The sequence below is a fragment of the Tachypleus tridentatus genome, chromosome 8 (genome assembly GCF_004210375.1).
Source record: "Tachypleus tridentatus isolate NWPU-2018 chromosome 8, ASM421037v1, whole genome shotgun sequence".
Lineage (NCBI taxonomy): Eukaryota > Metazoa > Arthropoda > Merostomata > Xiphosura > Limulidae > Tachypleus > Tachypleus tridentatus.
This window is the reverse complement of record NC_134832.1, coordinates 145,649,095-145,676,733: the sequence shown is the minus strand read 5'-3', so window position 1 is coordinate 145,676,733 and position 27,639 is coordinate 145,649,095. Positions and strand designations below refer to the sequence as shown.

Sequence of the window (27,639 nt, the reverse complement as noted above, 5' to 3'; positions counted from 1 at the left end):
TTACACCGGTTTCGGTGGATTCCACCTCTCGCCACTAAGTCACCAATAAAGGAACCGATGACAGAGTTGTAGAACTTTGTTTCCTGAATCAAACCAACCCTTCAAACAAAGAGTAAACAGATGTGACAAAGTGGTATCAGAGTTGTTGACACAAATATAATAGCTTTATTCTGTTCATTTGCTGTTAAGTATAAAGCAGACAATGGGGTATCCAGTGTGTTGCCAGTCGCGGGCAACAAAACCCGACTTAGAGCATTATAAGCCTTCAGACTTACGACTGAACCACTAGCAGGAGTGTGGGCAATATACGTTTTAACCTATTTATAAGATACTTACTAACACTCAGTTGAAACATAATGTGTTTATAACTACTTATATGATCTTTGTTAATTGTTTTAAACTGTTTATATTAGTATTAATAATAGTAAGTTGAAATTTCATGTGTTTGAAACTGTTCATGAGTTCTCACGTAACTCTCACTTTAAATTCAGTCTTTGAGGTGTTCGAAAATTCCCTAACTATCGTCAACTAAAGTCAAGTGTTTTAAACTGTTTATAGTTATCTATTAATTGCTGTACGAGATACAAGATGTACATGCTGCATACGATCTTCAACTTACTTCCAGATTCACTTGTTACAAATATGATGATGAATTAATTGTTTCACGTTAGCATTAAACAGAAGTGAATTGTATGGGATATGTACTGTGAATAACCTTCACTCACACGGCAAATACTTGAATTACGTCTTTCAGGATATGTGATAGGTACTATGAATAATAATTTCACTTTATTACGTGAATTCCACATAATACATACAACCTTTAGTCCACAACCTCAGTTTCACTTTGGCATAGTTAATACACTATCTAATATGGGACTGTTCTGTACATCTTTCAAGGTTTTGGAACAAAAAGAAAGAACTATACAATGTTGATTATGACCTGCACTAACCAATGGTCTCACTAAAACCCACCCTTTTTACTGAGTGGGTGGTATTAAACAAGGTATGACGTAATGCTTTACTATACGTCTTCGATCCATATTTTATATTACATGCAAAAATAATCATAGTACTCTATCAGACTAGAATTAAAATGCACTTTTTTCTAATGTAATATTTGGTTTCGTAAAAAGTGAAAGGAACCGTTTTTATCGTGTGGTTCGATTTGAACTTCACTGTAGCCGAACTGCTAATTTATCTTCGATCACTTTTATCAAACACATGTGGTCATAAATAATCAGAGAAACGTTCAACTTTTAGTTTGTTTTCAATCGGATTTTATCAGAACCGTATATGGTCATAACTGATCAGGAGAGTAGTCCAACTGTTGAGTTGTTTTCAACCAGTTTTATCAGACCCACGCTCACATCTGAGCAGTAAGTAGTCAGTTGTTGATTTGCTTTAATCAGAACTAAGATTAAAATATAAGTCTGTAAGAAGAGCTTTGACAGCACCTTCCTCATTTTATGTTGACATCACATCAAAGTTCTTTCTTTCTCCGTGTTTGTCTTCAGATGGTATTTGTTTTTCCGTATCGCTACATTTGGACTCGTGGATTGATTGGCTGGTAGGGAAGTCAACATCCTGAAACCAAAAGCATCATTTGAAATTTCTTCAAAAAATACTAGAACAAAGGATAACTGTAGTCTAAGACTCGAAAAATTTGGAAGATGGATTTGACATTTTCACACACAAAAAAAACAACTGAAGTTTTTATATCTCATATTAATTTGTGAAAATAAAAATAAGATATTTTTCATTATTTCATTTCTGTAGAAGTTCACGCGTATCTTCAAATATTTTCAGTCTTATAATTTTTTTTTAATTCTATAAATTTCCAAAGCAGGAACATAAATTCTTACTTGCTTGATACGTCGCCATTTTGCTCTTCTGTTTTGAAACCAAGTTTTAACCTGAAATTAAAAGCATAACTTCTCGGATCAAGATCGTATTTTTATAAAAAAAAACGATACGATTTAAACGAAATGTATGTGATAAAACATGAATATTATGACATGTAACTAGCATAGCATGTAATCAGAGTAACATGTAACCAACGTATCATGCAACTAGCATGACATATAAACAGAGTAGCATATAAAATACGTGATATGAAACTAGAGTAGCATTTAATATCATTATCTGTAACCAACATCGCATGTAATTAGTATAACCACCGTGTCGTATAACCAGCATTACATGTAACCAGCGTAACATGTGACAGGTTTTTATAGTGTCGGATTCTATAGAGTAGGTAACTGTAACTTGTTGGTGATAAATGTCGACAATAAACAAACAGCACTCCAATTCACTTGCTTTAAAATAATATATTCAAAAACAAGTCAAATGAATATGCCAAAATTCATTACACTATTAATTATCACAGTTATAGCCAGAGCTTTAAGTAATACTGTTTTGTTAAAGCCTACACAGGGGAGTTTAGTTACTTTAGAGCACCTTTTGATAAAACAAGTTTTCTTCTGTCGTCTGTTGTCACAACACAATGATAAATTCACTAACGTTACCAAGTGAGTTACCACAGTTTTATCCAGAGCCTCAAGTAATTCTTGTTCACGATAAAAGTCTACACAGGGGGTTCAGTTACTTTATAACACAATTTACAAAACAACTATTTGTTCTTTATCTCTGTTTTTACAAAACAAGCTGTGAGACTTTCACTGTACAAAATCGTCTGTTAAACAATCACACAGTCATATTTCACTAACTTCCTTCGTCTTCTCTGTATCTGTATGTATTTAAAGTACGTGACAGACAAACCTAGCCCTCTAGTAACAACATTACACGTTACGAGAAGCACTACGAAGCCTTGAGTAAGACGACGTTAACAACATCACAAAAGCTTTAACAACAATTAAACTACAAGTACACGTAACGAAACTTACCACAACTATGGCTTTTAAAGTAATTAACATTTAACACTTGTTATGAAAAGTAAATATTAAATCACCAAATAAATTAAATCACAACTCTTAAACTGAAGAGTCTTGTACATCTAATAACGTAAATAGCACGACATGTAACCACTGTGTCATTTGATCAGCGTGACAACTAAGAAGCATCTTGTGAAACCATACAAAACAATCAGTATAACAATTAATAACTGTGTTCATGTAACTAGTGTGAAATAAGACAAGCAGACCGCTATGCACCATGTTGTTGACAAAATTCACTTGGAGTTTTGTATTATTTTGCGTCAGTTCTCAGAACTTAAACCCTTAAGAAAAGATGGCCTTGTAAATTAAACATTGTCTGCACATTTATGTGAACAATACAAACTTATGTTTAATCTGAACATATGATATTTATTTTAAAATGTAATGATGTGGTGGAATAATAAATGCTTTAAACAGCAATGATATTTATATGAAAAGGTAGTAATTAACTCTTAACCTGTAAGAAATAATAACTAATAACAATATGTAAAATAGTGGCTAAACGTTGACCTCTAAAGATAGTAGCTAAACGTTAACCTGCAAAGATAAAAACTAAATGGTAACCCATAAAGATAAAAACTAAATGACGATCTGTAAAGAAAATAAATCTTAACTTGTAAAAATTGAAACTGAATTTTAACCTGCAAGAGTAAAAACTAGGTGTTTATCTGTAAAGATAGAAACTAAATTTTAACGTGTAAAGAAATTAAATGTTAACCTGTCTTTCTGTTAGACGCAAAACAGAAGCCATCTTTTTCCTCTCGGGTGGCGACAAATACTTCTGCGTTTCGAACACTTTTTCTAATTCTGTGGTTTGATTGTTGGTGAAGCGAATTTGTCCTCCTTTTCGTTTCGGTGGCGGTCGGTGAAGAATGTGAGCCCAAACAAATGGATGGCCATTGTTGTGGGAATCTTCTAATTTATAATAAAATTGCTAGTTTTGTGAGATGGCCATTGTTGTGGGAATCTTCTAATTTATAAATAAAATTGCTAGTTTTGTTAGATGGCCATTGTTGTGTGAATCTTCTAATTTATAAATAAAATTGCTAGTTTTGTCAGATGGCCATTGTTGTGAGAATCTTCTGATTTATAAATAAAATTGCTAGTTTTGTCAGATGGCCATTGTTGTGAGAATCTTCTAATTTATAAATAAAATTGCTAGTTTTGTTAGATGGCCATTGGTGTGAGAATCTTCTAATTTATAAATAAAATTGCTAGTTTTGTTAGATGGCCATTGTTGTGGGAATCTTCTAATTTATAAATAAAATTGCTAGTTTTGTTAGATGACCATTGTTGTGGGAATCTTCTAATTTATAAATAAAATTGCTAGTTTTGTTAGATGGCCATTGTTGTGGGAATCTTCTAATTTATAAATAAAATTGCTAGTTTTGTTAGCTGACCATTGTTGTAAGGATCTTCTAGTTTATAATTTAATATTGCCAGTTTTATTAATATATCACAAAACAAAAACTTCAAAGCTTGTATTTTAGGTAAGTTATAAAGATATATTCCATTCATACTAAATGATATAAGACAATCAGTTGATTACACGTAGTGGATTAACATTATATTTTACATGAACAATTTGAGGAAAAATCAAAGAAAGTGTTTTAGTCAATATTCTTAGATATTTTTAACAATAGCTTTTAACACTAACATAATTCCACGTGAATGTTAACTAAAACTGTTGTTCCGAAGCAAAAATAAACCGAATTAAGATTTTTTTTACATCTAAAATAATAATCAAAAAATAAACACCGTTCGTGGAAGAAACAAATTTTGTTGAACATTTATTGAAACCATGTTTGTTTTTCAATTTCGCGCAAAGCTACAAGAGGGAAATCTGCGCTAGCCGTCCCTAATTTAGTAGTGTAAGACTAGAGGGAAGGCAAATAATCATCACCACTCACCGCCAACTCTTGAGCTACTCTTTTAGCAACGAATAGTGGGATTGACCGTCACATTATAACACCTTCACGGCTGAAAGGGCGAGCATGCTTGGTGCGACGGAGATTCAAACCCGTAACCCTCGGAAGCATGGTTGTCTCAAGACACCTCTGTTTTGTTGTTTTTCGTTTGTTTTTTCTTGTTGTTATTGTTTTAAAACTTGAAACAAACGTTTAATAGAAATACCATTCTTAAATAAAGTTTTAGCGACATTCAGAATTATTGTAATATGTCTAATTATTTTACGCTTTTTTTGTTGCAATGTTGTGTTTTTCTAATAACTTTGATTTGTGAAGGAAGGTTGGTTAATAGCTTTAAGCTTTGAAACACACAGTAATATTTCATAACGCAGTAACATATTTATTTTTCGTAAGGGCATGACACAGTAACAACTCATAAGTTAGTAACGTAGTAATACCTCATAACATAGTAAAGTATATCTCGCAAAGTAGTAACGTACTAGCATCTCATAATGTAGTATCGTAAGGACATCTCTTACGATAGTAAAGTAGTGTCATCTCTTAGGTAGTAACGTATTAAAAGTTATTGGCAGTGAGGTAATAGCATTTCATAAGATAGTAACATCTCATACTGTGGTAACGTAGTAGCATCTCTTAAGGTAGTAACTTGAGGACATCTCTTTGGTAGTAACGTATTAAAAGTTATTGGTAGCGAGGTAATAGCATTTCATAACTTAGTAACATCTCACATGGTAATAACACTGAAATTGTATGGCAAGACATTCTCTGCGAACAAGTAATGTTTACTTAACCTGCTCTGTATACGATGATATTTTCTTCAAGTGTGTCTTCAAGACTGGTGTAACAGTTAATAACAGAGTTCTGCAAACAATGAACCGATCGGTTCTTTCTAGGTCGACCAATCAGCCTGAGTTTCTCTCCCTTTTTTAACATACACAAATAAAACTGTAATTCTTTATTCAACGTAACTTTAATTTAATTAGATATTTGTCTGAATTTCTCTGTCTGAATCTTCAACAGAGAAAGAATTGAGATACAAACACTTCCCTAATGTAGCTATCACCTGAACTCTGCATTTCAAGGGTCTTCAAACCTATGTTACTAACCCATTGATTTTCCGGCTAGTTGGTTGCTCTGAACTAAACTTGTTTAAAGTTTTTGAGAGCTATCTCAGCCATATCATTAGGTAATAGATATAATAAAACAATACAAGTCTGCAGTTCCTGGATTCCATCTTTAAAGCATGACGTAACGTCGGCTGTCAACCCGTCCTTCTCAAACTCTGTTTAGGGATAATTAAGGTCCATTATCGCCTACCGGTTTATCCTGCTGCCGTCCAAAAGCTGTTGACATGTGTTGCTTTAAAAGGTTAGCAAGAGACAAACAACTAACCGACGCAACTCGTTAGCTAAAGGCGATAATTACGACCGTTAGTGTTTCTGCGCACCCAGGAAAGAGCTTTGTCAACACTTCGTCCTTTTAGATATTCTCAGCCCAGGACGAAGTCAATCAAGCAGCGATGATTCTTGCCTACCTAGACACGAGGCTCTATATCACAGTTTAAAGCAAGGTCCCGGCTTGTTCACCCCGTAGACAACGTTGAGAAGCCCGGGGAAGTTGCTCAGAACCGGAAACCGCCGAGAAGTGGTTCGGAGTTTCTAACGAATTCCGGAAGTCCCAGGCATTTCATGGGAAAAGAAGGCTTCCGGAGAACAGATGGAACCCTAATGTTGCCTATAGCTGGCGATTGTGTACACCAGGTACAGTTTTCAACACGTGCTTGTAATATTCATAATAACACTTAAAGTCATAGTAAAACCTCTTATCTGTACATCACGGTTTAAATAGACACGTGTTCCTACAATCCAAGCCTATTCACGGTTTAAATAAACACGTTACTTCAATCCAAGCCTATTCTCGGATTAAATAAACATGTTCCTACAAACCAAGCTTATTCACGGTTTAAATAAACACGTTACTTCAATCCAAGCCTATTCCCGGATTAAATAAACATGTTCCTACAAACCAAGCTTATTCATGGTTTAAATAAACATGTTACTTCAATCCAAGGCTATTCACGGTTTAAATAAACACGTTACTTCAATCCAAGCCTATTCCCGGATTAAATAAACATGTTCCTACAAACCAAGCTTATTCACGATTTAAATAAACACGTTACTTCAATCCAAGCCTATTCACGATTTAAATAAACACGTTACTTCAATCCAAGCCTATTCACGGTTTAAATAAACACGTTACTTCAATCCAAACCTATTCCCGGATTAAATAAATATGTTCCTACAAACCAAGCTTATTCACGGTTTAAATAAACACGTTACTTAAATCCAAGCCTATTCACGGTTTAAATAAACACGTTACTTCAATCCAAGCCTATTCTCGGATTAAATAAACATGTTCCTACAAACCAAGCTTATTCACGGTTTAAATAAACACGTTACTTCAATCCAAGCCTATTCCCGGATTAAATAAACATGTTCCTACAAACCAAGCTTATTCATGGTTTAAATAAACATGTTACTTCAATCCAAGCCTATTCACGGATTAAATACACATGTTACTTCAATCCAAACCTATTCATAGTTTAAATAAACCCATGTTCCTACAAACTAAGCTTATTCACGGTTTAAATAAACACATGTTCCTAGAATCCAAACCTATTCTCAGTTTAAATAAACCGATGTTTCTACAAACCAAACATACTTTGCTGTAACGTTTTCTCCAAGTGTATGAGATTGTTGTAAGGCAGTGGTTCCCAACCTTTTTTTATGCCCCGCACCCCTAAAAAATTTTAATATGTTCTCGCACCCCTCACAGTAATTATTTATTTAAGAATAAAGGTGAAGGTGGCCAAAACAAATGTGATCTCGCACCACCTGGAACGCTATCTCGCACCCATGGTTGGGAACCACTGTTGTAAGTGGTTTGGATGTCGTTAAGCTACACGACAAATTATTTTTCCTCTGCCAAATACGGATATCGAACCCCAAGTTTCAGCGTCGTAGGATTTCAGTGTTACCATTGACACACCAGCGGAAGGGGGGGTCCGTTTTTAATGTAAATTAAGTTATTTCATTCTTGTGAATAGCAGCTGATATAGATACACGTTTTGAAACTCATCTAATCTCTCTGTATGACCTTACTGTAAACGAAAATTATATATAGTGTCATGCTAGTAAAGTATTGTTTACACGTGCATTTTGAAACTCACCTAATCTTTATTAAGAAGGAAAATTAAGACTTTTCACGTGATCTTATATTGTTGTTTAAATGAGCATTCTGAGACTCATCTTTCCCTTGCTTCTAACTATATCATAACATGTATTACTTCACTTTCTTCCTCAATATGAAACATTCGAAATATTACACACCACAGCCATGTCTTTCTTTTGCAACGCTAGAAGTATTAATAATAATATATTGCTACAGTCTTCTACCTTAGAATGTTAGAAACACTACATGGCATGGATTACTTTACAAGAGTTCTTTCCATAAAATGTTAGGAATAATACAGGGCGTGGATTACTTTATAAATTTTGTTACCATAAAATGTTAGTAATATTACATGGCGTGGATTACTTTACAAACGTTCTTACCATAAAATGTTAGATATTTTTCATGGCGTGCATTTCTTTACAAAGGTTCTTACCATAAAATGTTAGAAATATAACATGGCGTGGATTACTTTACAAGGGTTCTTACCATAAAATGTTAGCTATTTTTCATGGCGTACAATTCTTTACAAAGGTTCTTACCATAAAATGTTAGAAATATAACATGGCGTGGATTACTTTACAAGGGTTCTTTCCATCAAATTTTAGAAATATCACTCAGCATGGGTTACTTGACAAGGGTTCTTACCATGAAATGTTACAAATATTACACGACATGGATTACTTTACAAGAGTTCTTACCATAAAGTGTTAGGAATATTAAATGGCGTGGATAACTTTATAAATTTTGTTACCATGAAATGTTAGAAATAATACATGGCGTCGATTATTTTACAAGGTTTCTTACCATAAAATTTTAGAAATATCACACGGCATGGATTACTTTACAACAGTTCTTACCATAAAATATTAATATAAATAGTAATATAAATTTTTATATAAAGTAATATAAATATTACTTTAATATTTATATTAATATTTAATTATTTTATAAGGGTTCTTACCTTGGAATGTTAGGAATATTGCATAGCAAGTTTTTCTTTACTAGGGTTCTACATTGAAATGTTAGAAATATTACATACCATTGATTAGTTTACAAGTGTTCTTACCTTGGAATGGTAGCACAGATTACTTCACTTGTGTCCCTTGCATTAAAATTTAAAGTTTCACACAGCAAAAGTCACTCTAGTCGTATACTTATAGTACAATGCTAACATAAATTACCCCACTGATGTATGAGCCCTGTAATGTTAGCATGGATTACTCCACTTACGTTCTTACCAAGTAAGATGGCATTGATTACTCTACTTGTGTTCTGACCTTGGAAAGATGGCATTGATTACTCTACTTGTGTTTTTACCTTGGAAAGATGGCATTGATTACTCCACTTATGTTCTTACCTTGGAAAGATGGCATTGTTTACTCCACTTATGTTCTTACCTTGGAAAGATGGCATTGATTACTCCACTTATGTTCTTACCTTGGAAAGATGGCATTGATTACTCCACTTATGTTCTTACCTTGGAAAGATGGCATTGATTACTCCACTTTTGTTCTTACCTTGGAAAGATGGCATTGATTACTCCACTTTTGTTCTTACAAAGTAAGATGGCATTGATTACTCCACTTATGTTCTTACCAAGTAAGATGGCATTGATTACTCTACTTGTGTTCTTACCTTGGAAAGATGGCATTGATTACTCCACTTATGTTCTTACCTTGGAAAGATGGCATTGATTACTCCACTTATGTTCTTACCTTGGAAAGATGGCATTGATTACTCCACTTGTGTTCTTACCTAGTAAGATGGCATTGATTACTCCACTTGTGTTCTTACCTAGTAAGATGGCATTGATTACTCCACTTGTGTTCTTACCAAGTAAGATGGCATTGATTACTCCACTTGTGTTCTTACCAACTAAGATGGCATTGATTACTCTACTTGTGTTCTTACCTAGTAAGATGGCATTGATTACTCTACTTGTGTTCTTACCTTGGAAAGATGGCATTAATTACTCCACTTGTGTTATTACCAAGGAAAGATGGCATTGATTACTCCACTTGTGTTCTTACCTTGGAAAGATGGCATTGATTACTCCACTTGTGATCTTACCTTGGAAAGATGGCATTGATTACTTCACTTGTGATCTTACCTTGGAAAGATGGCATTGATTACTTCACTTGTGATCTTACCTTGGAAAGATGGCATTGATTACTTCACTTGTGTTCTTACCAAGTGAGATGGCATTGATTACTCTACTTGTGTTCTTACCAAGGAAAGATGGCATTGATTACTCTACTTGTGTTCTTACCAAGGAAATATGGCATTAATTACTCTACTTGTGTTCTTACCAAGGAAAGATGGCATTGATTACTCTACTTGTGTTCTTACCAAGGAAAGATGGCATTGATTACTCTACTTGTGTTCTTACCAAGGAAAGATGGCATTGAGTACTCTACTTGTGTTCTTACCAAGGAAAGATGGCATTGAGTACTCTACTTGTGTTCTTACCTTGGAAAGATGGCATTGATTACTCTACTTGTGTTTTTACCTTGGAAAGATGGCATTGATTACTCCACTTATGTTCTTACCTTGGAAAGATGGCATTGATTACTCCACTTATGTTCTTACCAAGTAAGATGGCATTGATTACTCCACTTGTGTTCGTACCAAGTAAGATGGCATTGATTACTCCACTTGTGTTCGTACCAAGTAAGATGGCATTGATTACTCCACTTGTGTTCGTACCAAGTAAGATGGCATTGATTACTCCACTTGTGTTCTTACCAAGTAAGATGGCATTGATTACTTCACTTGTGATCTTACCTTGGAAATATAACATGGATTACTCTACTTGTATTCTTACTTTGGAAAGATAACATGGACTACTCCACTTGTTTTCTTAACTTGGAAAAATAGCATGGATTATTCCACTTGTGTTCTTACCGTGGAAAGTACCATGGATTATTCCACTTGTGTTCTTACCTTGGAAAGTACCATGGATTACTCCATGTACGCATTAACGTTGGAATATTATAATAACAAACACTATAAAATACTTCTGTAAAACTTACCAATAATGGGATTTCTACTCTCTCCTCTTATGGGTGAGGAAAATCCTCCAAAAAAGTCAGATCTAGCTTTGGGAAAAGTCCATACAGAGGTTGGAGATATGGGATCTAGGGTAACTGGACTGGATCCAAGGGACACGTCTTTTACAGGAGATTGTGGCTCGGAAAAGGAACTCTGTCTCGATGCGGATATTCTGTAATCAAAGGACAGTCTAGAAAAGTCTGAATGAGAAGTGGACATGCCAGAGAGGCGACTCCCGCTACAACACATACTTGGAACACGACCACCATCACTGAATGGAATAAAAACTAGCGGAGTAGGCTTGTGTACCGTCGTCCTCAACTGAGATTTCGAGATATTGTCCGTCTTCAAAATATCGTCTATCATGAACGAACGTAGTGCTCCGGGTCTGGACATTTTATGAGTTGTTAAACAAGGTGTGGGGTGAGTCCACGTGGATTGGAAGGGATAAATGGCGGAAATACAAGAAGTATCCATAGACAGGTCCATAAACATGAATGTGATATTCCTTCTACCTATATCCTGTAACAGGAAATACATGTTTGTACAAAAAGTACCTGACAACTATTTTCTACTGTTAGGTAAGTGTTAGCTGTATATAATCACAATTTTTCGCACGACTCAGATTTCTAAGAAAATACAAATGGTCTCTGTTTCCGTTCAGCAGCATATATTAAGACACTTGATTACCTGAGCCTGTAGTTGAAACACTCATTACTAATTGATTATACTCTAAGAACTCTATAAACACTTTCAATATGAGTACTTTTATTGGTTCCGTAATAACACCAGTACTACATTGTACCAGTTCCGAGATGACACCACTACTACACCGTACCAGTTCCGCGATAACACCACTACTACACCGTACCAGTTCTGTAATAACAAACACTACTACACCATGTAACAGATATTGACCTTCACCAATAAATGAATGAAACTCATGTTGACTCCTTCCTATAAATGTGTGAAAGCATTTTCACTCTTTCTTATCATTAATAACCCTATCAGTGTGTAAACACCCATGTTGACACTTTGCTATCACTGTGTAAAACCCATGTTGACACTTTGCTATCACTGTGTAAAACCCATGTTGACACTTTGCTACAGGTGGGTAAACACCCGTGTTGACACATTGCTATTAGTGTATATCTGTGAATTTCATTCCTCTAAATTGTTATCTTTGAAAGTATAACGAATAGTGAAGCACTTATACATTCTTAAAAATAATTATTTCAGAAAACAACTTTGACCTACAGATTTCAAGAGTCTTCTAAATCGCTAGTCAACTTACAAATGGTGGCTTATTTATTTATCTTCTTTTGTTGTCATTAACAGAAGAAACTTTATAATGAGTACCAACTAAATGTCATATTGATCACAAATATTCAAAAGAACCAATTAATAAAATAAACCTTTTAATGAATTAACTATTAGCCACAATTCGGTGTATCAGGAAAATAATTATGTTGGTGATAACTATGAATAGGTTGGTTCAACATCAGGCTAATATAATAATAAGAAAGTTACTTAATATGAATTAATACAGAATAGTAAATATATATTTTTAAGCAATGATTTTCTGCAGAATTTAAAACAAAAACATTTTGATTTAATTTCACTTTCATCTTGGTATGTCAAATGAACTTAAAACTTCCACTGCCTAATCTGGAAGTGCTTTTTTCAACATTATTTGGATTATAAGAGTTACAGAGTGCCTAACCGACGAATTAACCTGAACAAAGATAGTATTACCATTAACCTCTACGCCCCTCGATGCTTCAGCTTTGTTCTTAACAACAGCCAACCAGGTAACTTTTACCAACACTTCAGTATCACTGACCAGTTTCTGAAGTTATGTTTTCGAGTAAGGTTTAACATTGTGCAATATGAACAATGTTTTCCAACTTGATATTTCTTTATTTCGACTTCTGAAATTACGCCTCCCCCTATCCACATATAAACTATACTGGTTTCTTCATTTCTATATATATAACTGCAATAAAAGAAACATGTGCCTAATCTTAGATTTTCCGCTTCAAACATAAATACAAAAGTAAAAATCAGAAAATCGTTTGTTTGTGCTGAAGGACTCAGTTTCTATGGTATTAACAACAAAACACTTGACAGCCTAGCTGACTGTTTCTGACCACGACTATGCTTAAAATTATATTCAATCTTAGGTCTATCAGAACTTTACAACACTATTTTAATTGTAAAAGCGTTACTTATCTGACTGTATGGCATTCTTCCTACAGAAAACAGCATTTCTGTTACTGGTTATGTTTAAACATGGCGTCAACCGCGATAAGAACCCAAAAAATCAGCATGAACATCTTGCTATAAAATACAACACGCGGTACCACAATTTGAACATCTTGCTATAAAATACAACACACGGTACAACACTTTGAACATCAATGTAATGTTTTCGGTTTTCTGATTTTTGTCCCATTTTGTTGTCAGAAAAGTTTATGTTAGAGTGCCCATTTCTTAAATAATTGATTACCCTTAGTGTTTAGCTTTCCAGAGAAAATATTGTGCGTTTTTTTCATTGGAAGATATGAATGGTAACCATTTGTGTAATTTAAACAGAAGTGTCATGAGGAATGTATCTTATTTTTTAGTATTTCATCTCTATACCTAAAACGTTGTCTGAGATATCCGGTACTAAATAACCAGTTCATAACGAAGTAGAACTATAATCAAAACTAGATTTTAATACTGTAGAATCATCACACTGTGACTGAACAACCAGGTCAAAACAAAGTAGAATCATAGCCAAAACTAGAACAACCAATCTTAATAATATAGATCCACCATACTGGTACTAAACATAACAATATAGAATTATGGCCAAAAGTAGCACAAACGTTTCTTCATAATATAGATTCATCGCACTGGTATTGAACAATCAGTTCTTAATAACAAATATCCACCACACTGGTATTGAACAATCAGTTCTTAATAACAAATATCCACCACACTGGTATTGAACAATCAGTTCTTAATAACAAATATCCGCCACACTGGTATTGAACAATCAGTTCTTAATAACAAATATCCACCACACTGGTATTGAACAATCAGTTCTTAATAACAAATATCCACCACACTGGTATTGAACAATCAGTTCTTAATAACAAATATCCACCACACTGGTATTGAACAATCAGTTCTTAATAACAAATATCCACCACACTGGTATTGAACAATCAGTTCTTAATAACAAATATCCACCACACTGGTATTGAACAATCAGTTCTTAATAACAAATATCCACCACACTGGTATTGAACAATCAGATCTTAATAACAAATATCCACCACACTGGTATTGAACAATCAGATCTTAATAACAAATATCCACCACACTGGTATTGAACAATCAGTTCTTAATAACAAATATCCACCACACTGGTATTGAACAATCAGTTCTTAATAACAAATATCTACCACACTGGTATTGAAACAATCAGTTCTTAATAACAAATATCCACCACACTGGTGTTGAACAATCAGTTCTTAATAACAAATATCCACCACACTGGTATTGAACAATCAGTTCTTAATAACAAATATCCGCCACACTGGTGTTGAACAATCAGTTCTTAATAACAAATATCCACCACACTGGTATTGAACAATCAGTTCTTAATAACAAATATCCACCACACTGGTACTGAACAATCAGTTCTTAATAACAAATATCCACCACACTGGTATTGAACAATCAGTTCTTAATAACAAATATCCACCACACTGGTACTGAACAATCAGTTCTTAATAACAAATATCCACCACACTGGTGTTGAACAATCAGTTCTTAATAACAAATATCCACCACACTGGTGTTGAACAATCAGTTCTTAATAACAAATATCCACCACACTGGTATTGAACAATCAGTTCTTAATAACAAATATCCACCACACTGGTATTAAACAATCAGTTCTTAATAACAAATATCCACCACACTGGTATTGAACAATCAGTTCTTAATAACAAATATCCACCACACTGGTATTGAACAATCAGTTCTTAATAACAAATATCCGCCACACTGGTATTGAACAATCAGTTCTTAATAACAAATATCCACCACACTGGTATTGAACAATCAGTTCTTAATAACAAATATCCACCACACTGGTATTGAACAATCAGTTCTTAATAACAAATATCCACCACACTGGTATTAAACAATCAGTTCTTAATAACAAATATCCACCACACTGGTATTGAACAATCAGTTCTTAATAACAAATATCCACCACACTGGTATTGAACAATCAGTTCTTAATAACAAATATCCACCACACTGGTATTGAACAATCAGTTCTTAATAACAAATATCCACCACACTGGTATTGAACAATCAGTTCTTAATAACAAATATCCACCACACTGGTATTGAACAATCAGTTCTTAATAACAAATATCCACCACACTGGTATTGAACAATCAGTTCTTAATAACAAATATCCACCACACTGGTACTGAACAATCAGTTCTTAATAACAAATATCCACCACACTGGTATTGAACAATCAGTTCTTAATAACAAATATCCACCACACTGGTACTGAACAATCAGTTCTTAATAACAAATATCCACCACACTGGTGTTGAACAATCAGTTCTTAATAACAAATATCCACCACACTGGTGTTGAACAATCAGTTCTTCATAACAAATATCCACCACACTGGTGTTGAACAATCAGTTCTTAATAACAAATATCCACCACACTGGTATTAAACAATCAGTTCTTAATAACAAATATCCACCACACTGGTATTAAACAATCAGTTCTTAATAACAAATATCCACCACACTGGTATTGAACAATCAGTTCTTAATAACAAATATCCACCACACTGGTATTAAACAATCAGTTCTTAATAACAAATATCCACCACACTGGTATTGAACAATCAGTTCTTAATAACAAATATCCGCCACACTAGTATTGAACAATCAGTTCTTAATAACAAATATCCACCACACTGGTATTGAACAATCAGTTCTTAATAACAAATATCCGCCACACTAGTATTGAACAATCAGTTCTTACAACAAATATCCGCCACACTGGTATTGAACAATCAGTTCTTAATAACAAATATCCGCCACACTGGTATTGAACAATCAGTTCTTAATAACAAATATCCACCACACTGGTATTGAACAATCAGTTCTTAATAACAAATATCCGCCACACTGGTATTGAACAATCAGTTCTTAATAACAAATATCCGCCACACTGGTATTGAACAATCAGTTCTTAATAACAAATATCCGCCACACTGGTATTGAACAATCAGTTCTTAATAACAAATATCCACCACACTGGTATTGAACAATCAGTTCTTAATAACAAATATCCACCACACTGATATTGAACAATCAGATCTTAATAACAAATATCCACCACACTGGTATTGAACAATCAGATCTTAATAACAAATATCCACCACACTGGTATTGAACAATCAGTTCTTAATAACAAATATCCACCACACTGGTATTGAACAATCAGTTCTTAATAACAAATATCCACCACACTGGTATTAAACAATCAGTTCTTAATAACAAATATCCACCACACTGGTATTAAACAATCAGTTCTTAATAACAAATATCCACCACACTGAACAATCAGTTCTTAATAACAAATATCCACCACACTGGTACTGAACAATCAGTTCTTAATAACAAATATCCACCACACTGGTATTGAACAATCAGTTCTTAATAACAAATATCCACCACACTGGTACTTGAACAATCAGTTCTTAATAACAAATATCCACCACACTGGTGTTGAACAATCAGTTCTTAATAACAAATATCCACCACACTGGTGTTGAACAATCAGTTCTTCATAACAAATATCCACCACACTGGTGTTGAACAATCAGTTCTTAATAACAAATATCCACCACACTGGTATTAAACAATCAGTTCTTAATAACAAATATCCACCACACTGGTATTAAACAATCAGTTCTTAATAACAAATATCCACCACACTGGTATTGAACAATCAGTTCTTAATAACAAATATCCACCACACTGGTATTGAACAATCAGTTCTTAATAACAAATATCCACCACACTGGTATTGAACAATCAGTTCTTAATAACAAATATCCGCCACACTGGTATTGAACAATCAGTTCTTAATAACAAATATCCGCCACACTGGTATTGAACAATCAGTTCTTAATAACAAATATCCACCACACTGGTATTGAACAATCAGTTCTTAATAACAAATATCCACCACACTGGTATTGAACAATCAGTTCTTAATAACAAATATCCACCACACTGGTACTGAACAATCAGTTCTTAATAACAAATATCCACCACACTGGTATTGAACAATCAGTTCTTAATAACAAATATCCACCACACTGGTATTGAACAATCAGTTCTTAATAACAAATATCCACCACACTGGTGTTGAACAATCAGTTCTTAATAACAAATATCCACCACACTGGTGTTGAACAATCAGTTCTTCATAACAAATATCCACCACACTGGTGTTGAACAATCAGTTCTTAATAACAAATATCCACCACACTGGTATTAAACAATCAGTTCTTAATAACAAATATCCACCACACTGGTATTAAACAATCAGTTCTTAATAACAAATATCCACCACACTGGTATTGAACAATCAGTTCTTAATAACAAATATCCACCACACTGGTATTAAACAATCAGTTCTTAATAACAAATATCCACCACACTGGTATTGAACAATCAGTTCTTAATAACAAATATCCACCACACTGGTATTGAACAATCAGTTCTTAATAACAAATATCCACCACACTGGTATTGAACAATCAGTTCTTAATAACAAATATCCACCACACTGGTACTGAACAATCAGTTCTTAATAAATATCCACCACACTGGTGTTGAACAATCAGTTCTTAATAACAAATATCCACCACACTGGTACTGAACAATCAGTTCTTAATAAATATCCACCACACTGGTGTTGAACAATCAGTTCTTAATAACAAATATCCACCACACTGGTGTTGAACAATCAGTTCTTAATAACAAATATCCACCACACTGGTGTTGAACAATTAGTTCTTAATAACAAATATCCATCACACTGGTACTGAACAATCAGTTCTTAATAAATATCCACCACACTGGTGTTGAACAATCAGTTCTTAATAACAAATATCTACCACACTGGTGTTGAACAATCAGTTCTTAATAACAAATATCCACCACACTGGTACTGAACAATCAGTTCTTAGTAATACAGAACCACCACACTGGTACTGACTGAACAATCAGTTCTTAGTGATACAGAACCTCCATAATGGTACCGAATATTCAGTTCTAAGTAATACAGAACCACCACTATGGTACTGAACAATCATTTAACAGAAAAAAAACGATGACTAGCAAGAAGGACAAGACTATTAATAATTTATAAGACATTCTGTCTGAACCATTATAAAGTGTGTATTTTGTAGCAGACCATATTAACTGTGGCGGGTATTGTGATAATTTAAAGATTACGTCTGATAATGTACACCCTCTCTCTTGTAATGTTGTAATTGTGATAACCAAAATAACATGTATGGAACGTGTAGAAGAAAGTATATACCACGATCTGATCTAGTGCTAAATTTTTCTTCTAGTTAAATCTGAAATATATTAAATATTTTAAATCACCTTAAACACTTAACTTTACATCTAATAATTCACAACTTAAACGAACGTAAACCACCTGTTAAGTAAGTTTAAGCCTATCGCATCAACCAGAAGATATAGAATCAAAATGTATTAAAAGAAACACATGTAAATAACGTTTCCCTCTTCAGTTTGTTAGTTATCACTAAGACTTCACAGAAAGCACCTAACTTCATGAACTAACTACAAAAGTATTAAACGACTAGTAAGTCCTTACGAATCAGACGAATTTTCTTTCTCCTTCAGTACGTTTAAGGTTTCTCAGTTAACGTTATCCTTCATGCTTGTGGACCGAGAATACTGAAATTAAAAATTAAAAATCGAATTAATCAATGAATTTATTAATATTGATATGAGATCAAGGATTGCACGTGATTAGAAAATACAGCAAACGATGATTTATAAGAAAAATGGAGTGGTTTTATTTTTAGGGAATGTATTACATGTTTCGAAAAACATTTGTCTACCCTCAGTGATGTCGAGAAACCCACTTGTTGAAAAATTTATATGCAAAAACGGCTCGTTTGGGTTGAGAAAATATTTTACGTTGTTCGCTCTTCTATGTAAAATATTTTCTCAACCCAAACGAGCCGTTTTTGCATATAAATTTGTCTACCCTCTTCATGTATCCAATGTTGTGTCGAAGCATGCAGTACTTCCACTGAAAAAAAAACAAAAAACATTTTATCATGTTTCTAACTTCTTGTTTGCTAGTTTACTAAGATATGTGCTTCCGACACAACAAATCAAACACAATACGTGATACTAAAAGAGACAAAAACGTGTGAACTTATATCAAGCAGAACGCATGAGTTCAAAACAGAACGAACACATTATTTTACCTTAAGTTGAACACGATTTGAGATATACATAGCTCTTAATCAAACACGTACGTGATGTATGTTAGTAGGTATGCTTCAACTGATTTTTGTTTTTGATCTGCCAGTCTATTAAAGCATAGTGAACATTAAGAATTATTCAATATCACTACAATAATTTTGATTTTTATGAAATGAATAAGTGATTTTTCCACTGCGGTTATAAACAGAGAAAACTACATTCGGTAAAGTTGTTTCACGGCAATATCGACAGTTACTTGCTAACAATAAATCACTTGAGAATATCCAAAAGGTTTTAAAACTGGCACTTGTTTGGTTAATGAAATTAAAATATCCTTCATTCTTAAATGTAGCCTACAGTGACTGTTGGCTTCCCTTCAGTTGTTATTAACAATGAGAAATTGTTATTTTAATGTGTCATTCGACTTCTTAAGATTGAGAGTTTGTTGGTTTATTTAAATTGCTATAAGAAGTTTTAATATTAAAGAGATGTAGTATTAATTTAAATTGTTATTAAAACTTTTAACAGTAAAAGACTGTTTCCTTATTTTAAGTTGTTACTGGATCTCTTAACAGTGAGATACTGTTGTTTTATTTTATATTGTTGTTGTAATTCTTAACTGTAATATATTGTTGCCCTACTTTAAATTGTTATTGTATTTCTTAACTGTAATATATTGTTGCCTTACTTTAAATTGTTATTGTAATTCTTAGCATTACGATATTGTTATTTCAATATATATTGTTATTGGAACTCTTAGCAGTGAGATATTGTTGCTTTATTTTATATTGTTATTGTAAGTTTCGAACATGAGTTTATCTGTTAAGTGAAATACGTTTGCTTATTTCAATTAGTCATCTACGGATCACTATAATTCCGGATATGATCATTCTAAAAGCACATTCCACTTTATCGCTTTGTAAGTTTGGTTCTTTTAAAACACTTTCAAACTTATAGCTACGTCAACGAGCAGAACCCAGTACTGGTCTCAAACTTTTGTAATCGTATAGCGTGATCAATTATTACTAAAAACAAAGGGAATTTGAACTCACCACACGGTTTCTCGCTCGGTTCGCTCTGGGTTCGTTCAACACCTACAATCAGTTTAAACTCTGTTTTCAGGAGACATATAATTGTCCCTAATCCAACATCAGCCAATTAATCATGTCCTAGGAGGCACGTGGAAAACACAACATTTGGGTACTTGTAATAATGATGGCCTATCACACTCGCTCTGTAAGTGTAATCAGGAAGTGTAAACCCCGTGCCTTCGGTACTCAGGCCTTAGTCAGACTCACTGTTGAAACATACATCTACGTTCTTCCGGCTGTTATGAGGTCTTCCGTACCTCAAGTTGACCAATAACCAGGCTCAAACGTAGGCGCAGAATTACGTGATACCTTCAAATTACAAAGAAAGACACGTATATGTGTGATATGTTCTCACAAGAAACATGGTGTTTTTTTTTTATTTTAGATTCTTCGTGTACTGAATAGAGACCACCTTGCATCTGTCTTTAGGGGGGGGGCTAGGTTGAGGGTATGGACGTATCTGTCTTTATGTGGGGGTTAGGTTGAGGGTATGGATGTGTATTTCTATCAGTATGTATTTTAAAGTTATTGATGTAAGGAAGCTTTGAGGTAAATATTAACAATCTGGTTAAAAGTCGGGATCAAAGCACTACCTCTGATTAGGGTTATAATGTGAATACAAGATCTTATATAACGTGGAGTCTGTCCGAGCGTTCGTCCGTCTACCGTTTGAAAAGCTGTGTCATACCTTGGAACTTGAATAACAGCGTGAATAAATAAATATTCACTATATAACTATTCGTGTCTATTTTCTTGTTATTCCAAAAGTCAATGTTGGGCTTCGCCTGTCTGTCTGCACAACTTTTGTAACAGGAGACAGACGAACACTCGAACAGACACCACATACAAGATAAATACATTAAAAATTACGGTGTAAACGCTAAAAACTGGCGAAGTATCAGGCCTACAGTGTGTGTTTAAAATTATGAAAACTGTATGTTTGTTGCTGTTTTAGACTCCTTGTAATTTGTTTACTTTCAGGCTCAAAATCAAGTATTGTTACGAATTTGTCAAACGTTGAATCAAGTGAACTGTTGAAAGTTTAGCCTAATATTAATGATACACTCGAGTAACGGAACATGAAATTTGACAATATTTATGATACAATTAACACGACTTTTATACCAGAACATTTGAGTAACTTGTCAATGCTTTGTTAGTCAGTGTAACATGATAATGTCCGTTGTAACCAAAACATTGCAAATACTTCAGATAATTTTACATAAAAGCTTAAATTAAAAACTTGTAATTAGGTTGATATTATGTGCATAGCCTTCATTCTTTCATATATGTTTTACTAACTTAATAAAACATTTTTGACTATATTTGCTTATCATATTTTCAGCTCCTTTATAACATAAATATGTTAAAAGTTTACAGTAAATATTTATAGTAAATTTCACACAGTAAACTACAATTAATATAAATTTGTAAATAGAAATGTAGAATATTCACTAATATTTTTTTTAAATATGTGAACTTTGATTATTACAAACTCATGTCATTTATGCGTCTGTAAGAGTTAAAAAAACTATTCTCAGATGTTATAAAACAACAGAAAAACATTTAACTTAATTACGTCATTGTAAGCAAATGAAACTTGTCTCTGCACTTTATGTCATCCATGCTGTTATTTTTGTTGTCATTTAAAACTCCGAGGCCATTTACGATCGTTGTAGCACAGGTGGTTAGAATGTTTAACTCGTAATCTGAGGGTGAAAAGGCAGAATCCCCCTCTCACCAAACCTCCAAAGAGGTGGCGGCGGGTGGTAATGACTAGCTGCCTTTTCTCTAGTCCCACACTGCGAACTTACAGACAGTTAGCGAAAAGCGCCCTCGTGTAGCTCTGCGCGAAATTAAAAACAAACAAATCTTCCTTTCTAGAAGGAAGGCAGCAAGTCAACCGACGAATGATGGGATTGATCGATACTTTATAACGCCCTTCTGAAAGAAAAGTTGAACCTATTTGGCAACAGGGTTTCAAATCTGCAACCTACATATTGCAAATCAAGCGTACTAAGCACCAGACCATACCAACATTGTGTTATCATATTTTAACTCAAGAAATATCTTTAAAAAACATGTACAGAGGCCTAAACACATCATAAGTAGAGAAATGTATTTGATAAGTAAAGGAAAAGGCATCTCGAATCTTGTATTTGTTGCACATGGAAGTCTGAATGCAAGGTGATCCGACCGGGGTCACTATGACGTTGCGCTAGGTAATTACTCCATATTCCACTGTGGACAGTTCAAAACATCTTATAAAAACTAAGCGCTGTAAGCCAGTAATGGATTCCTTGAGGCTGAATAAGTAAAAAGCAACCAATCTCGCCTAACAAAATCATGCACCATACTTTAATGATGTATTGATTGGAAAGTTGGGTAGATATAAAACTTTATTAAGTATCATGGGCAAAATTGCTGAAAGATTCACAACTACACAGGTGGAAGTGTTTGCATGTTCCTGTAATGATAATTTCTAACATGGAAATTTATATTTTAGAATTAATTATGGCGGGTCTACTAAGTCTACAGGGACACTGCTTGATCGGTGAGTTGTAATGCACGTCTCTCGTATTTGAATGACGTACACGTACCAATGAACGTGTTCTTTACCAGTTATAGAATCTGTACACGAAAGATTTATTTGTGTTTATGCGTTATACATTGAATATTCTCAATTCCTTTAACATTATCCTTTGAAGCGATGTTCTTCCAACTCTACAGATTATATGTAGAAATACGTGCACTCGAACATTTGACACCTACTTTAATGAAAGGAAGTTATGTTAAATAGGTTGAAATGCATTGTGAATATTAATGAAAGAAAATATAAGTATTTCCCTCTGAACAAAAAAAATACACGCTGACAGATGTGAAGACAAATGATGCAAATTTCAATCATGAGGGAATGAACAGCCACAGATATGTATGAGGAAATCACCTATAACACGATCCAGTCTTGATGTATGTCGCAATTATGATCAAACATTAGAGCCAATAGACAGTTGGCGAGATTGATGATGAGTGAAGAACTCAAAATCTGGCGGAGCCACTCAGAAGCCCGAACATTGTGCGGTTACTTCTATTGAATGCTAACGTTATATCTTCTCTTAACATGTTTCCTTTGCAGTTTCCATACTTACCGAAACTGATAAAAATGTTTTGTTTTCTATTATCCAACAATATGGCTGAACGCTCGTTCAACACAGTGGAAGAAGTGGAAACAGATTTAAAGTTTCACCATTAAAAACAATTATTCATTGTTGTTATGTACTGAAACGGGGTGGGAGAATATATCAGCACATGCTTTTGACCTGGACGTTCACATGCAGAAAAGGCTTAGCACGTGCTTTTGACCCAGACGTTCACATGGAAAAAATGTTCAAACATTAATTGAGGCACCGACATACTCTTGTTTTCGAAACCTGAATTTGGTAGTTTTAAAAGACGAATTGATTCGTTATTCCATGTGGAATATGCGTTTTATTTATTCCTCACAAATAAATGTTTTAATGTAAAATTTATTTTAATGTTATGTAAAAGTTGAAGTTTGGTGCACTAAACAATGGGACTTACAATTAGCACTGAAAACAAGTTAGCTAGTGACACTTTAACTAGAGCTTTCCTTATGCTTGTTTGTAAGACATAGTTAACACGCTGTTTATTTTTCCTTTACGAATATTTTATTTAAAGATTTGTTTCTGTTAATTGAAACTAAAAAATAGTTCTTCCGCACGTGTACTCATACTTGAAGACTTGAGATGAAGAAATATCTCAATGAACAGTTTATTTCGTGCAGTTCTCTTCGTGTTCATAACTAACCATTTTGCGTGTGTTATAAAAACTAACCAAGTGGGTTCTTTAAAAATGGAGTTTGATTAAGCTTTAATAACTTAAAGTTTGTTTTGAACTTTGCACAAAGCCAAACGAGGGTTATCTGCAGTAGCCGTCAGTAATTTAGCAGTAAGAGATAGAAAAAAGACAGCTGACACTAATTCTTAGGCTGCTCTCTTTACCAATATGTGACTGCTCTAACACCCTCACAACTGTAAGTGCTCGCTCTAATAGACATTGCATCCCGTGACTTGCAGATTGCGAATCGATCGTCTCACCAGGTGGCCATGATTACTAGCTGACATCAGAGGATATTTATGCCTAATCTGGTGTTTTAAGGATCTTAATCGGAAAAAAACTGCTTATAACGTAAAGTATTTATGAAATTAAGTATAATAACGACCTATCTGGTTAATAACCATTTGTCTTTAATAGAAAATTAAGCGGTGTTTTCCTTTTTATGAAGTTAAAATTATTCTGAAAACTGAAAGGTAAAACTAGGTAGAGTAGAAACTCTCTAGATTTCTCTTTTATAATTTTGTGTTTCGAATATTATGTAACCAAGGAATAATTAAAAAAGACCAGGTGACTAATGAATATGAAATAAGACCAGATCATTAATAACAAAGTGAAAAAATCAGGTGACTAGAACTAAATAGCATGACGTTGCAACTAATAATTAAGAAAATAGACTAGGTGCCTAAAATAAGTAAGGAGATCAGATAACAAATAACTAAACAAAAAGATAATATGGCCAATAACTGAGTTGAGATATCAGGTATATATGAACAAAGAGAAAATGTTTTATAAATAAGAAAACATAATGTGACTTGCATCTAAAAAAGAGATCAGGTGAATAATAACTAATAGAATAAATAATATTACTAATAACTAGGAAAACATATGTAACTAATTATAAAGTAGAAAAATCACATGACTAGTAACTAAGTAAAGAATACAGGTTACTGATATACTAATAAAAGAGATTAGAGGGCAACTAAATAAGTTAAGAGATTGTGTGTTTAATAAATAAGAAAACATATAATATAATAAGAAAACATATTATAAAGATATGAATAATATCTTTACAAACGATCACATGACTAGTAACTAAGTAAAGTATATGGTGTGTCAGTTAAGACACCCCAAATATCTTCCTTCTTCATTTGCTCCCCGAGTTACCAATTAGTTTTATTACCGTTTCTTGCCGGTAGGGTCCAACCCTTGCACAATATTTTATCGTTTACTTGTCAAAACATTAGATGTAAAGAATAAAGCATGTATATATATATTTATATTGTTCACAGGTTATATAAACAATGAAATGGTTGATAACTAGACACAGTCTATCCTCAACAATGGATGCTTTTCAACCAATCACATGTCTGCAATGTTGTAGTTTTTAGACCTGGTAATAAATTACCGTTTTCTTTTGCTGTTAATAATTGCCACCACTACCATTGTTATAGATTTATTAAATATGCTTGATGTATTATTTGTATATAAAATATATGTATAATTACTCAAAGGAAATGTAAACGCTCTCAGCTTCTAAAATTGCACTGACATATATACAGATTATCCTCTATATTTTTTATGAAGTCAATTTTAAATTATTAATCTAGGTTGTTAGAGTATGTTAACATGACAAGAGGTTGAAAGTTTCACTCAATTAAATATAAATTCTTGTTCTTACAATAGATTTCACACAGAGAAGTCTGCACCAGGATAAGCAGTTTAAGTTTTTGATGTTTTCCACTTAACAAGTAATTAGTGATCTTGTTACGGCTTATTACAGAATAAACTTCCTGACATTAGCTTCGTTTACTTTGTTGCAACTCGGTTAATCACGTGACCTGGAACGCACGACGCTGTGTTGCGAACGTCGACCAAAGAGCAAACGTCTTTCACTGTGATTGCGTCGATGAAAGCGACTTAGACTCCTAGTCAGTGTCAATAATCTTCCAAAGGTGTTTACCTAGCTTTCTGTCCTTGTCTCTTATTGGTTGTAGGTCTCTACGCTTCAGTGAACTGACCAGTCAACGATGAGAGCGACAGAAGCTTTATTTCTAACACACATCTTCCAGATAAAACAAAAATATTTTATAAACATATTTTATACTAAAAATAAAGCAGGAAGTTTAAAAACCTAATCATTGTGTTTAATATGAACTTGGTAGCCAAATTATTTAATGTTTTGTCAGTTTGTTTTTGTTGTTTTTTTGTTTGTTTCTTTAGGTGTTCATGGTCAATTGAAGAAAAAAAACCTACTAGGCCTTATAATAGAATGCCTTGCGCATTAGTTTGAGTTCTAACTGTATATCATGTGTTATGCTTTGTTTGTATCTTGTTGTCAGCTGTATCTTTAATATTGTAACTACTTATAAGTTGACATAGTCTGTCTCGCATACTCTGATCTACACTGTAAATACGAAACAGCTGTGGAGATTGCACTTCATTTTTCAAGACAATAGTTAAGTGAATCAGACACAGTTTTTGCTACAGTGGTTACTTTGTGCAAGTAAGTTGGTTTTAAATTAGTCCTAGGTTGTTAAAGAGGTTTGAATGTCATTTATAACATAGGTCTACAACATTTATGACAGTGTATAATTAAGGAGGACTAGACTTTGAATAATCTTCCCCAGATAATTTAGAAGAACTAAAGAACAAAGATAAAATAATATTTTTTTAATAAAACATACCCTCATGTGCTTTGACATCAGAAGTATCATAATACAGCTGTACAGTCAAAACGTGGTAGTAACACTTGAACTCGGCTTTCTCTTATTTATCCTTAGCTGAGGCTTGAAACAACTAATTTTCAATGTTTCAAATTATCATTCTTCTCGGAACGTGCAGATACATGGATAAGAGTGGTTAGAATTCATTACATTTGATTGAGCGAGACTAAACATAGAATTCACCAGAAATATTAAGTTTAAAAAAATATATCCATTTT

The 27,639-nt window shown here is 33.6% G+C and overlaps 1 protein-coding gene and 2 long non-coding RNA genes across 7 annotated transcripts in view; 1 reads left to right on the top strand and 2 right to left on the bottom strand.

The window, feature by feature from the left end:
* The window catches only part of LOC143223697 (uncharacterized), a 58,447-nt gene that overhangs the window by 16,804 nt on the left and 14,004 nt on the right, over nt 1–27,639 (top strand). Inside the window, exons 1-2 of one of the 2 annotated variants that reach the window (XR_013013048.1) lie at nt 23,347–25,049; nt 26,382–27,201. This is a non-coding gene — a long non-coding RNA (uncharacterized LOC143223697). Of the gene's footprint in view, nt 1–23,346; nt 25,050–26,381; nt 27,202–27,639 lie in introns of those variants that run through there. The other variant, XR_013013047.1, reaches the window with a different exon arrangement.
* Nucleotides 771–26,582, bottom strand: LOC143223695 (homeobox protein DBX1-like). 4 transcript variants are annotated; one of them, XM_076452014.1, is made up of 8 exons: nt 26,377–26,582; nt 20,802–21,149; nt 19,127–19,209; nt 12,926–13,510; nt 11,152–11,692; nt 3,676–3,872; nt 1,866–1,916; nt 771–1,587 (listed from the first exon to the last, which is right to left on the bottom strand). In XM_076452014.1, the coding sequence occupies exons 4-8, from the start codon at nt 12,926–12,928 to the stop codon at nt 1,468–1,470; spliced, it is 912 nt and encodes a 303-aa protein (XP_076308129.1). In that variant the 5' UTR covers nt 12,929–13,510; nt 19,127–19,209; nt 20,802–21,149; nt 26,377–26,582; the 3' UTR covers nt 771–1,467. The 4 variants fall into 4 exon arrangements, 3 of the variants coding, with proteins under 3 accessions (XP_076308129.1, XP_076308130.1, XP_076308131.1); XM_076452015.1 differs by having other exon boundaries at nt 13,399–13,510; XM_076452016.1 differs by lacking the exon at nt 12,926–13,510.
* On the bottom strand, nt 3,907–5,818 carry LOC143223698 (uncharacterized). The gene is made up of 2 exons (XR_013013049.1): nt 5,677–5,818; nt 3,907–4,319 (listed from the first exon to the last, which is right to left on the bottom strand). It is a non-coding gene; the product is annotated as an uncharacterized LOC143223698 (long non-coding RNA).

Bases quoted from the DNA above. Each gene is read 5' to 3' on its own strand.
- LOC143223695 (XM_076452014.1), bottom strand. The intron at 1,917-3,675 runs GTTAACATTTAA...TTTTAATTTCAG, and splicing joins TGCGTCTAACAGAAAGACAG to GTTAAAACTTGGTTTCAAAA. The intron at 1,588-1,865 runs GTAAGAATTTAT...TTTTGGTTTCAG, and splicing joins AATGGCGACGTATCAAGCAA to GATGTTGACTTCCCTACCAG.